This window comes from Orycteropus afer, unplaced genomic scaffold (assembly GCF_000298275.1).
Source record: "Orycteropus afer afer isolate SDZICR_OR568_19922 unplaced genomic scaffold, OryAfe1.0 scaffold00368, whole genome shotgun sequence".
Taxonomy (NCBI): Eukaryota; Metazoa; Chordata; class Mammalia; order Tubulidentata; family Orycteropodidae; genus Orycteropus; species Orycteropus afer.
The window spans coordinates 927,870-942,204 of NW_006921955.1; the positions used below are offsets into that span (position 1 = coordinate 927,870).

General features: G+C 38.0%; 1 protein-coding gene across 1 annotated transcript in view; it reads right to left on the minus strand.

Moving 5' to 3' along the window:
- Positions 1–14,335, minus strand: part of IARS1 (isoleucyl-tRNA synthetase 1) — a 168,781-nt gene that overhangs the window by 39,738 nt on the left and 114,708 nt on the right. The window contains exons 26-29 of the mRNA XM_007953003.2: positions 12,658–12,770; positions 9,541–9,636; positions 8,310–8,486; positions 4,967–5,072 (exon numbers count right to left, since the gene is read on the minus strand). Of these exons, the coding sequence (XP_007951194.2) occupies positions 4,967–5,072; positions 8,310–8,486; positions 9,541–9,636; positions 12,658–12,770 (492 nt within the window). The remainder of the gene's footprint in view (positions 1–4,966; positions 5,073–8,309; positions 8,487–9,540; positions 9,637–12,657; positions 12,771–14,335) is intronic.

Below are 14,335 nucleotides of genomic sequence, written 5' to 3' on the forward strand. Positions count from 1 at the left end.
AAAAAAAAAAAAAAACCCACAACTGACCATTAACACACATAGTGACATAACCCAGGACCCAACCCAGCTATGGAAGTATCCAAAGTAAATAAGTCTAGTAGATTGTCAGCAGGGAACCAGAGACAACAATTGACAAATAAGGACAACTACAAACCAAAAAGAGGGAAAAAACTGTGTCGCTACAGAACTTCTAGATGATAGGGAAGTCAAGACAACAGCAAGATAGAACGGACTGCTCCAAACTTGGGAAAAAAATTATAAATCACAGGGTAACCTCAAAGAAAAATGATAAACCTTCACATCAAAATAAAAAAGAGGACCAGCATAAATATTTAGGAAATACTACAATAATAGCATGGAAGGAAGTGACAAGACGATTAATAAACAAAATGAGCTCAGCACAGAAAATTACACGGAACAAAGAAATCAACACCACGAAGAAGCAAAAACAAAAATGCCAGCAACAAATTCCTATTTCCTTATAATTACTTATCTGGCAATGGACTTATATCTAAGATTTACAGAAAACTCCAATGCCTCAACAGCAAAGGGAGTTAACAATGCAATTGAAAAATGGGCAGAAGACATGAATAGACACTTCACCAAGGAGGATATTCAGGTGGCCAGCAAATACATGAACAGATGCTCACAATCATTGGCCATCAGAGACATGCAAATCAAAACAACAACAAGATGCCGTCTCACCCAGCACTGATGGCAAGGTTCAATGAGACAGAAAATAACAAATACTGGCAGGGATGTGGAAAGACTGGGACTCTCATACACTGCTGGTGGGACGGTGAAGTGATACAACCACTGGGGAAAGCAGTACGGTGATTCCTTAGAAAGCTGGAACTGGAGATACCATTTGACCCAGCAATTCCAACACTAGGTATATATATTAGAGAGGTGAGAGCCAGGACAAGAACAGATACTTGCACACCCATGTTCATCACAGCACTATTTACAATAGCAAAAAGATACAAACAACCTATGTGCCAATCAATGCAAGAGTGGATGACCAAACTACGGTACAAACACATAATGGAATGCTATGCAACACTAAAGAATAATGCAGAGTCTGCAAAACACCACATAACATGGATGAACTTGGAGGACATTATGCTGAGTGAAATAAGTCAATCACAGAAGGACAAATGTAGTATTAGTTCAATGTTGTGGAGGCTCAAGGAAAGGTTTATATATGGAAGATAACTTTGTTGGTTTCCACGAGTGGGAGGGGTGGGGAAGGAACATTAAAAAAAAAAGAAGAATGCATCGACCCATGTCACTTTAGTTTTGTGTACTTCATTGTACATAAATTATATTCTAATAAAATTCATTAACAAAAAAGAAAAGATGACAACGACTTTTGGGGATATTTTTGGTTTAAAGTTTAAAGATTAACTCAAGCAAAAGTTTCAGGTGTTCACTCAGCCTCCATGGTTCTCACTGGATTCCATGAGAATTTGAAATTCTGTTCCTTATCTACCCCCTTTTGATCAGGGTTCTTATATATAGAAGCTTTGATCGTAACACTCAGTAATGGCAGCCAGGGATCATCCAGTTCTTCTGTCTCAGGTCAAAGACGGCAAGTGTTCATGGAGTCAATTTGCCACATATTCCAGTTTTCTTCTTCCTGACTCTCCTCCTTCCTCTGTTGCTCCAGGTGAACATATACCAATGCTGCATTTTAGATGAATGTTTGTAAGCTATTAAAGGATTTGCAACGACAACAAACTAAAAGGCAGAAAAGAAGCACTAAACATGGTATTAAGCCAATTAACTTGGATGACTCATGTAACCATGACCCTAAACCTCCAAACTAAGGAAACAAATGATGTAAGATGTTTGGATGTATATAAACAGCCTCAGCAGCTGCTTTTTTTTAAAGTTGTTATTATATCTATCATACATTTGCTGGGTCTTATGGTAGTTTTATTTTAGGTTTTTAGGGAACTGCCTAGAAAATATGTTGTTTAGTTTTCAAGTATGTCAAGATTTTTCTTTTGTTTCTGTGTTACTGATTTTTAGTTTGATTCCATTGTTTTGAGAGAGCAATACTTTCTATGGTTGTAAAGTTGTAAATTTGTTGAGGTGCATTTTATGGTACAAGCTATCTTGATGAATTTCTGTGGACACTTGAATAGAAATCACTCTGCTGTTGTTGGGCGGGGTGTTCTATAAATATAAATTATATTATGTTGGTTGATTGTGTTAAGTTCTTCTATATCCATGCTGAGTTTTTGTCCAGCTGCTAATAAAGATGTTGAAGTCTCTACCTATAACTATACATTTGTCTATTTCTCCCTTTAACACCTAACAGTTTAATGTTTATCATTACTTTGTATTCAATTCTGTTGTTTGGTGCATAAAAATTTAGGATCATGTCTTCCCTTTGGACTGACACTTGAATCATTATTAAATGTCCCTGATGATTTTCTATGTTCTGTAGTCTAATTTATTTGACACGAACAGACCCATTCCTGTTTTCTTTTGGTTACTATTTGCATATCTTTTTCCATCCCTTTACTTTCAACCTATCTGTTCTATTTGAAGATTTTCTTATACAAAACTTGTAATTCGGTTATTCATTTTCATCACTCTCCAAATGTGTCTGTTAATTGGCATATTTAGACCATTTAGATTTGATGTAATTACTGTTACATTAAAGTTTGTCTTTTATTTTTTGCTTTTAATATTCTATTTTTTGTTTATCTTCATTTTACAATGTTTCTATGGGCTATACGACATATGCTAGCATTCAACTTTGATTTGTCTGTACTGTTTTCGTGTATGTCTTGGTGTAGACTTTTTGAGTGGTTGGTCTAAGTAGTATATTACTTATACTTAAATTACCACAAGCCACTGGTGCCAACAGTGTATTGGCTTAAGTTAAATGGAAAAACCTTATCTCCCTTATGTTCCTTTACTCTTCTCTATTTGTAAGTGCTTTAAATATTTCTTCGATACACAGTTTTGTTTCAACACAGTTTAGAAAATTCAAAGACAAAAGACATTCTATAGGATGTACTTATATTTTGACTCTATTGTTCTTTCTCCCTTGTTGATATTCCCAGATTCTATCTTTTATCATTTTCTTTCTATCTCAAGAACATCCCTTATCCATTCTTTTAGGATAAGTCTGTTGGTAATTCTATTAGTTTTTCTTCATCTAACAATGCTGATTTTCCCATCATCCGGAAGGATATTTCTCATGGATATAAAATTTAGGGTAGACAGCACTTATTTGAAAAATGCTCTTTTACCTTCTAGATGCCATGGTTTCCAATGAGAAATTCACTGTCATTTGAATTGCTTTTCCTCTAGAAATAAGGTGTTGATTCTCTGTTTCTCAAATGTTTTAAGTGTGAGTCTGATGTTACTCACTGTAGAATCTTTGGGGTTTTTCTGGTTTGGCATTTGCTCATCTTTCCAAATATGTAGTTTTATACCTTTTTGCCAAATTTAGGCAGTTTTTGACTATAATCTCTTTAAGTGGTTTTTCAGTCCTATCCTTTCTCCTCTCATTCTTGATTCCGATGACATAAATGTTAATCTTTTGTTAATGTTCCATAGGTGCTTGAAGAAATTTCTTTGTTTTTTTAAATTTTCAGTCTCTTTTGTTCAGTATGGGTGTTTTGTACCAATTTTTCTTCCAGTTCAGATTATTTCTTCACGCTCTTTCCATTCTGCTCGAGACCATACATTGAGTTTTTATTTCATTTATCTGTTTTTTCAGTCCTAAAGCTTCTATTTCTTTGCTGAAGCTTTGCATTTCCATTTGCTGCAATTCATGTTTGTAATTTCTCCTTGATGTTTTATTATGGCTACTTTAAATTCTGTCACTTAATCTTAACATCTATCATCCATCTACTGATTCTTTCATTCAGTTTAAGACCTTTCTAGCTCCTGGTATTCTGAGTGATTTTCAACTAAACTGTAGATATTTTGGGTATTATTTTGAGACTATGAGTCTTATTTAAACTATGTGAGCTGACTTATGGCACCCAGCACCGCCTCCAGGTGAGAACAGAAGTCTGGGCTCCCTAATCTGTCTCCACTGACTCCTTATTAGTGCTGGGTGAGGGAGGAGTGGGAGTTCCAGCATTCCATTTGATTTCCACTGATACTTTCCTGGTTATGACATGTAGGAGAGCCTCATTACTGATTCACTGACACCTTGGCAGTGGTGACATATGAATTCATTACCACTGACAGTGGTCAAAGTCCTGACTCTCCATTAGGCCTCCTCTAACCTTGTTACAGATTGGTGGATATGGAAGTTCAGTGGTTTACAATGACTCCACTGCGGGGGGAGGGACCCATTACCACGTACTGGGATGAGTTCCAGCTCTCTACTTGGTCTTCTATAACCAATATTGTGGTGGGGACTTAAGGCACCACAGTTTAGCCATGTGAGGGTAGACATCAGGTTCTCCACTTACTCTTTACTGGTATGGGTGGTGGTGTGCTCAGTTTCTTTGCATAAAGTGGCAAATGTATAAAAGTAATGTTTTGTTAGGCTGCCCCTTTCATGGACGTTTTACTAGAAAAACCAGGATTTTGCCGGCACTTCTTCTGTATATGCCTTTTGCCATTTCCAGAAGGTGGGCTTCTTCAGCTTCATGTCACAGACAACCCAAAAACTCACCATTATTTTGTTATTTGGTCTTGAACTATGTTTCTGTCTACTGTCCAAAGTCGTCTTGTATTTTGTTTTTCTCCTTGCTGTCTTACTGTTTTTATATACTATGTCCCATTGTTAGTTGTACCCAGAAAAAAAATAGGAAAAAGTATATCTTCTTCATGTTAGTGAAAGTGCAAGTCCAATCATTTACTTTTGTGAATTCCTTTAGGTGATAATTAAAACCCAAGTTCACCAATTCTTTATAATAACTTTAAAGACATGCCTAGATTTAAATATAAAACTCAAATACAAGCCATGGAGTTTATTTATTCTTACCTTGCTCACTGCCATTTGCACGAATGTTAAGATTGACATAGGCACAAGCAGGACCAAGCAGGGATGATCCACTGGTGAGTGTAATTTCCAGTTCAGATCCCTTTAACTAAATACACAAAAATGTGTGCTTGAGTAGATGAAACATATGAAATACAGTAGACCACAAACCACCAAATAAAAAAGACCATGAAAGAGCTCTATGAAATTCTGGGAACATAATATTATCAATGAAACAGTCAAGAGCTGGGAGCTCTGGGTGCATAGTGCCTAAGGCACTTGACTGCCAACCAGAAGGCTGGTTGCTCAAACCCATCAGCCACTCCTCGGAAGGAAGGTTGGGCAATCTACTTCTGTAGTGATACTACCTCAGAAACCCAAGGAAGGGTTGCTATGAGTTGGGTCCTACTCAACAGCAAATAACAACAACAGTCAAGAGCTACAATTTCCTTCCCCATTTTTCCTTCCTATACTCTGTTCTTTTCAAAAAGAAGATGCTTTTCGCTGATTCTACAAGCAATATATGCTTCTTCTCTGAAAATTCAATGTAAAAAAATACAAGATAGAAAATCAAATTTTCCCACAACTTAGCCTCATTGAAAACATAAACAACCACTTTTAGACCCTGTTTTCTGTTTGGACCATATAAAGTAGGAATGAGACAAGAAACACATGATTAGTTAATAGAGCAAATAATTTCTTCCTCTACTATAAATGACCTATTTCTGATTTATGGGACAGTATGTTCCATGTGTTTACATAAGACTTTCATAGCTACATCTTAAATTCCCAGATGGACCAACAGGAAATGCTATGGTAGTACTACCATATTACTTACTACCATAAGGTTGTCATGAGTCAGAGACAACTCAACAGCAAACAACATCAATAACAAATATAAAAGTTAACTGCTTTTGAACGGCACTTCCTTAACAAGTTGAAATTAGAAATACCATTTGACCCAGCCATTCCATTGCTAGGTATATATCCTAAAGAAGCAAGAGCCATGAAAAGAACAAGTAATATGCACACCCATGTTCACCGCAGCACTATTTACAATAGCCAAGAGATGGAAACAACTTAGGTGTCCATCAACTGAAGAACGGATAACAAAATTAGGCTACATATACACAATGGAGTATTATGCAACCCTAAAGAATAACGCAGAATTTGCAAAGCACCGCATAACATGGATGAAGTTGGAGGACATTATGCTGAGTGAAATAAATCAATCACAGAAGGACAAATACTGCATTAGTCCATTACTGTAAAAAGTCAAGGAAAGGTTTATATATGAAGCAAATTTTCTTTGTTGGTGACCAGGGGTGGGAGGAGTGGGTGGGGAACACTGTTAGATAGGTAGAGACAAGTATTGATGTGGGTGAAGAGAAGGGCAATGTACCAAATATGAGTGATCCACATGGTGGTACTGAGGAAGAGGAGGACATAGAGAGGTACACCGGAGGTATAGACAACAAAGATGAACCCTTTTGCATACATTACTGGGTTGTCAGTGAAGGTAAACATGGATATACAGGTGGATAGATGGGTGGACAGGCTGAACAATTAGGTATGTCTATGCAGGGCGTAGTTTGCCTAAGACCATGCATAGGGTTGGCACATAATGGTTCTATAAGTGTATTACTATGTTCTGTAAGAATTCCCAGGTATAAGGGGATCTATGTAGGAGATCCTGGATAGAGAGGGAGAACAATGTGGAACAAAACTCAAAATCATTTGGAGAAAATAAAAAGGTGAGGACCAGATTTGCTGGTCCGATAAAGCCTGGTGGAACCACTGTGACTATGGCCCCTAGCTGCCCTTCAGGTCTGGAATTGAACCCACATCTGTCGCTTTCAGCCAAACAAAAGACAGGCATATGAGCTGAACATTTACCTGAGGTAGATACACTCCTTGGAGAAAACAATCATGGGAGAAAGAAAGCCTGTTTATGCACAGGGAGACTGCTCAGGGGGCAAGAGTGCATGGAGGGATGGACACAAGGAAGAGGTAATTATGCGGAGGAAGTGGGAGGGGAGCTGTTGCCTTGTGGTAAATTGTGGTCTATGTCATGAGACAAAACATATGTGAAGTACTGCATGGAAAGTGAATTTGCTCTGTAAATTTTCACCCAAATCACAATTAAAAAAAAAAAAAAAAAAAGAATTCCCAGGTATATAGTAAATCTGACAACCAGCTACCAAGAGAGAGCACACAGTTGGACCTGTGGGCTTGGGACCATAGTTACAGGGGACATCAAGCTTAATTGGCTACACAAAACACAGTCCCACATCCTACTCTGGAGAGTAGCAGCTGGGATCTTAAAAGCTTGCAAGCACCCATCTAGATGCAATGATGGGTCTCTCTTGTCCAGAACAAAGGAGAGTGAAGAAAACAAAAGACACATGGAAACAATTAGTCCAAGGGACTGGTAACACCATGTGATTCTCAGCCTATATGACTATGAGACCAGAAGAATTAGATGGTGCTTGGCTACCACTGTCAGCCACTCGGAGTGGGATCTACGTAGGAGATCCTGGATAGAGTGGGATAATAACGTGGAACAAAACTCAGAATCATTTAAAAAAAAAAAACAGGTTTACTTGTCTAATATAGCCTGATGGAACCACTGAGACTATGGCCCTTAGCTGCCCTTCAGGTCTGGAATTGAATCCACTCCTGTGGCTTCCAGTCAAACAAAAGACAGGCATATGAGGTCAACATTTACACTAGGTAGATACACTCCTTGAAGAGAACCATCATGGGAGAATAGAAGGGCTGTGTATGCACAAGGAGACAGCTCGGAAGGCATGACTGTATGGGAGGGAAGGACACAGGAAACAGGTAACTATGTGGAGGAAGTGGGAGGGGAACTGTTGTACTGTGGTAAATTGCAGTCAATGTCATGAAACAAAGGTATGTGAACTGCTATATGGAAAGTGAATTTGCTCTGTAAACTTTCACCCAAATCACAGTTTTTTTAAAAAAAGGTTAACTGCTTTTCAAGCTAACTGCTGTTTATTTTTAACAATTCTCAAATCTACAATACTGACTTCTCTGAGTTTAAACAAAACAGGCCCCCAAAGCCATCTCATCTGGCAAATCTGAGGCAACCTCCTAGCTACCTCTCCCATGACAAGTGCTGTGAGAACAGCTCAGCCTTCCCTCCTTTTTCCTCTCTTTGGACATTTTCTCTTTGGCCATTATTGACTCTCGTTCTGCATACCTTAGGACTTAGTATTATACCATTCTCTATTGCAAGACTGAATATGAAGATGTGACTACATAAACTTAAAGTAAAAACTAATTTTACATCTTAAACAGTTCATCAAAACTATGAACTCACCTGTGTTTTTTCTTGAATAAGGATTTTATCTGATGTAGGAACTGGATATGGTTTCAAAGGAGCCTTTATGGTGGCAAATATGAAATCTGTGTGGCTTTCAATAACATTATTCAGATACCTTCCTTCTGACTTTACTTCATAATAAACTGTTATTTCATCAGTTGGAACCAGATTGCACTAAATCAACATACAGAAAATGGAAAAGGAAAATATTTTGTTAATGAAAATTATAAGGGACTGTTGAACAAGGACTAACAACCTTATTCTAAAAAATCACAGACAGGCACAATTACCTGCCCCACTCCTCCTCGGTCAATGATTAACTGCACTGTAGAAACTGTTTTTGTGTCCATCTCCCTAGCCTTTGAAGGTAGGGCATGTATCTTTTCCTGGCATAATCATTAGCTCATGAATTTTGCTGGAACAGAGTAACTGAGTAAGAACTTACTGACAAAAGTCTGAACTCAGACAGAGCTCACCCACCATCCTCCTGTTATATGTTGGAGTAGTCTCCTGAGACCCTACAGCACTAGTCTCAGGCACTTGTTCTAAGTAAGAAGACATTCTGGGAAGATCTTTATATATTAACTCTCTCCTTGTCAGAAAATTGGATGTACCTTTACTCTGTAGACATATGGTCTGTGTGCAGCCTGCCCAGGCCTGCAGCATCCCACTCAGAAAGAATCATACTACTCTGTCCAGACCCAACAATTTCTCACCTGGGCAAAGAGCCTTTAGACACAGACTCCCACCTCTTCTACCCCTAGACACAACAGCTGTCATCTCTGCTAACTTTGTGTACCTTATTTCCAACATAATTGTACCAGTCGCAAAAATTATCTCCCTAGGAGATGATTTTGTGGAAGCCACAGGGAACGAGAACAGGATGGGAAGAGGAACAGGTTGGATGAAACAAAAATATCTAGCTTGTGACTGAACAAGTAGAGAGTGAAAGAGGTCCATCTTTCCTACAAAGCACAATGTGAATGGACAGAAGATTACAGACTAAGATCATTTAATCAATTCCTGTAGTTTATTTTGCCTCGGAAACCCAAGGAGGGGTTGCTATGAGTTGGATCTGACTTGACGACAGTGAGTTTGGTTTAGTTTTCATAGTTTATTTTACCCATTTCTCCTATACTCAAAGTGCACATGTGTACATGTGTGCATACACAAACCCATTCCCACACCAAAAGGTGCCTGTAGATTGTTCTTAATCTGATAAGCAGACCTTCTTTCGAAGTTTCTGGATGCGATTGATGACTTCCCGAGCCATTCCTTCATCCACCATTGACTGGTCAGGGGTGACATCTAAGAGAACCAAAGCCTGAAAGAATGAACAGTGCACTCTATTAAAATAACAAGAAAAATACTTCTTTCAAACTTAACATGCCTTTTAAAAATAAATTCTGAATCGATAACCTAATTTAAGGAATCAGAAAAAGTACAAGCTAAACCCCATGTAGGCAGAAGGAAGCAAATTATAAAGCTTAGAGCAGAAATCAATGAAATAGAAATAAAACAGATTGCAAGACAATGCTCAACAATTATATGCCAAGAAATCTGATAATCTAGATGAAATGGACAAATTCATAGAAACACAATTTACCTAAACTGGCTCCAGAAATGTAATATCTCAACAGATACATAACAAGTAAAGAGATTGAATTAATAAAAAAGATGGAGCAAAAATGGGCCACTGTTCTAAATTGCCAACTCAGTGGCAACTAACAACAGGCTGACTGTTATAAAAATAATTTTTTAAAAAGCAAGTACTGGAGAAGATGTAGAGAAACTGAACTCTTGTGCATTGTTGACAGGCATGTAAAATGATGCAGCTGCTGTCGAAAACAGTGTGAAGATTCCTCAAAAAGTTAAACATCAACTTATCATGTAACCCTGGTAAACTCAGTCTATATGTATACCCAAAGAAATAGAAAATGGAAACTCAATCAGATGTTTATAGTCAACAGTCAAAAGTCAAAAGTCAAAAGATGGAACCATCCACGTGTCCTTCAACAGAAGAATGGGTAAGTAAAATGTCATATATATACAAGAATGGAACAGTATGCAGCCATAAAGAGATATGAATTTTTGGCACATGTTGTGGCAAGGATAAACCTTGAAAAAACATTATATTCAGTGAAATAAGCCAGATATAAAAGGTCAAATATTGTATGATCCTAATTATATGAAATATACAGGACAGACATTAATAGAGACAGAAAGCAGATACGATGTTATCAGGGGATGGGGGATGTGGGAATGGGAGTTATAATTTGATGGTGATGTTTTCAAAATACTGTATGATTAATGTCACTGGATCACACACTTGAAAATAGTTACAAGAGAAAATTTTATGTTGTGCACACTGTACAATTTTTTTAAAAATTATGAAAAGTCTTTAATGCATCACAAGTAAGCAAAGAAAATAAAACTCATCTATACAGTTAATTCACAGCTGCCATCCTTCACTGTAGCCAGCTATTCCTTGATCTATGAAGAGAGAGTGAGCTTTTTCTCAACAGTTTTTTAAATGGTAAGGCCAAAGCAATGATGCTTACAAAAAATATTTTCATGAAAGTATTTAGGTGATGCTCCTTTCTAACAAATATCAACAAAATGTAAGCTCAACAATCATGAAGTGCTTGAAGCAGCACAACTTTCCAAAAAACGAACTCGTGCATCAAAGGCCTCAAAGCAGCCATCTCCATGCATTTGTATGTGCTGTAAGAATGTCCAAATAACATACAGAAGGGAAAAGTTATGATAACTTCTTGGTCACAGCCAATCACCCTGAGGGAGTGAGAAGTTGGATTTATGGGCACGGGACCATAGCTACAGGGGGACATCAAGCTCAACTGGCATAACATACTACACAAAAACACTGTTCAACATCCTACTTCAGTGAATAGTAACCGGGGTTTTAAAAGCTTGCAAGCAGCAATCTAGTTCCAACAATGCTCATCCAGAACAAAGAAGAATGAAGAAAACCAAAGACACATGGAAATAATTAGTCCAAGGCACTAGTACGCCATACAATCCTTAGCCTATATGACCATAAGACCAGAAGAACTAGAGAGTGTCCTGCTACTACTGTCAACTACTCAGAAAGGGATCAGTACAGGAGATCCTGGATAGAATGGGGGAACAAGGTGGAACAAAACCCAAAATCATTTGGAGAAAAAAAAAAGGGGGGGGGGCGGAGAGCAGGTTTGCTGGTCTGATAGAGCCTGGTGGAACCACTGAGACTATAGCCCCTAGCTGCCCTTCAGGTCTGGAATTGAACCCACACCCTGTGGTTTCCAGCCAAACAGAAGACAGGCATATGAGTTGAACATTACCTGAGGTAGATACACTCCTTGGACAGAACAATCATTGAGAAAGAAGGGCTGCCTATGCACAGGGGGACAGCCTAGGGGCAGGAGTCCATGGAGGGATGGACACTGGGAAGAGGTAACTATGGGGAGGAAGTGGAGGGAAGCTGTTACATTGTGGTAAACTGTGGTCAATGTCATGAGACAAAGAATATGTAAACTGCTACATGGAAAGTGAATTTGCTCTGCAAATCTTCACCTAAATCACAGTAATAAAAAAAAGAAAAATTTAAAAAAATAAATAAAAATTAAATAAATAAAGATATCCTTGCCTATCCTCTTCCTTTTTCTCTAGATACTTCACCCATGATTGCTTATTAATGTCTGCCTACAAATCAAGTTTTATACATTTCTAACTTGAGCCTTTCTAAAGGCTTAAAGAGTCAGTCTTCCTTACAATGGACGTGCTACTTCTTCACCTGCTGTTCATGGCATTCTTAGCACAAGGTGACTCCAGCAAATATCCCCACTCCCACAATGAAGACTGTATAACCCATCTACCTGGAAAAGTTTGGTCAAGGGTGGAAAGAGATTAGCTCTGATCCATCACTACAGAAGATGCAGACTCCAGAATCTTAAACAGCTTATACATACTGTTCAAGAAGTTTTCCCAAACCATCTCTACCTCTACCCCGGATTTTACATAGGACCCCTTCTCTATACTTATTCCTAGCAGATAATTTATCAGGGAGAATAATAAGAATTAGTTTACTTTCCTGTCTCAATGACTGATTCACTCCTTGTTCTAACACCTAACACTTAGAACAACACTAACACTTAAAATTATATAAGTCACAAAATAAATGTTTATATATTTAATTATCAAATGCATATGCTAAAAGGTTTATACTGGAGAGGTTAATAAAATCCTAAGACAAGCTGTCAGCATTATCAAGAAAGGCATAGGAAAATAATTTCTCCTCTTATGTTCTTATTCCTCTTTTAAAATATTCTAGGTAACAAAAAATTACTTGAGCATCCGAGTGTGCTTCAAACTGGGCAGTACCCTGTGTAGCCTTATCAAAGGTGTACATGAGGCGGATGTCTTCTTTGTGCAATTCATGGCCTTCTATAACAATGGTCCCTATTGGAGAAACAAACACCACTGTTAATAAATCAGCCTGTATTGATCAAGTCACCCACCCCAGTATCAACATACTGTTAGATTTTTTTGTTGAAAATCACACATCAGAGCTACAAGGGATTATTTCCTCCTAATTCACATCACTACTGCAGCAAACAACGTAACAAACAACATTCCGATTTTTACAGCAACAATCTTTAGACTACGATATGCTGCTTCAGAGAGAGCTAAATCACCATCAGTGTTTAGGGTTTTTTATATAAACTTACATACCAAAGCAAACTACTCTAAGTTCCAAGAGGCTACAAATCCCCACTACCGACACAAAGCAGCATGATTTAATGAAAACAAAGATACTGGAAGTCTTATTAGACTTATGTTTTAATCTCAGCCCCACCACTGACTAGTCATATGACCCTGATGCTCTCTTCTTGAAAATACGGAAAACACCATCTGCTGAGGAAAGCATGGTGTTAATTATTACGAAGCAACATGCTTGCCCATGGCAGGCAGAAGAGGAAAGATGATGAGAACAATTCCTTTGACTTTAGGAAGCCCACTGTGGGCACTCCTAATTATCCTCTTGGGCTGTGGGTATTCCATCAATGAGGAACAGTCCACTCAGAAACTAGTTTAGAAACTAAAGGTTTTCAGTTTCAAACAAGGCTTGTATTTCAATGTTTTAGGTACTTCATAAAACAAAATAGATTTTTAACTTTTTGTTAATTTGATTTTTCAAGTAAAAGTAAGGGCTCAACTCTTGGCTGGTTACTTTTCATGTTTTATTAATTCTATTTAAACAATTTGAGAAACTTAAGGACATATCCCCCCAATTTTCATAGCCACTAAGTTGTAGGTCTTGAGGGGTCACCCGATTCATAAAATCTTAAATTATTTTTCTCATGACACCACTATGCTTATGAATTTCCAACTTCAGAGGAAGCTCTAGCAATCAAAAATCTCATGCCTTAAGGCAGCTGCAGGAACTTGGGCAGCAATACTTTGGCCGAGTACAACTCCAATCTTGGCAGAGCTGTGCACTCCTGAACACACTGAAAGCTTTTCTGGAGTAGAGGAGAAAGCAGGCTGAAATCACAATTCCATTTCCTACTATATAATCTGTTTGGGTCTCCATTACATGTTTTCATACTGTTTAGTACTTCCTCACAGGACTTCTCAAAACCATGATTAATGATTCTGTCAATACAATGAAAGGCCAGTGTCTGTTTTATTCACCTCTATATACTGAGTACCAGCCCACAAAAAGGCCTTAAGAAATATATTGCTAGTATACAGTACTGAGTTGTCAGTGAAAGCAAACATGGGTATAGGGACGGATAGATAGGTGAATAAACTAAACAATTAGGTATGTCTAAATGGAGAGTGGATCCAAGATCATATATAGGGTTGGCAGACAATGCGCCTATAAGTTCATGTGAATGATCAGAATTCCCAGGTGTATAGTAGAGCTGACAAGGAGCAAGATTATGGTCATTACTTGGTCACAGCCAGCTACCCAGAGGGACCGAGTAGTTGATCCTGCGGGCTTGGGACCATAGTCGCAG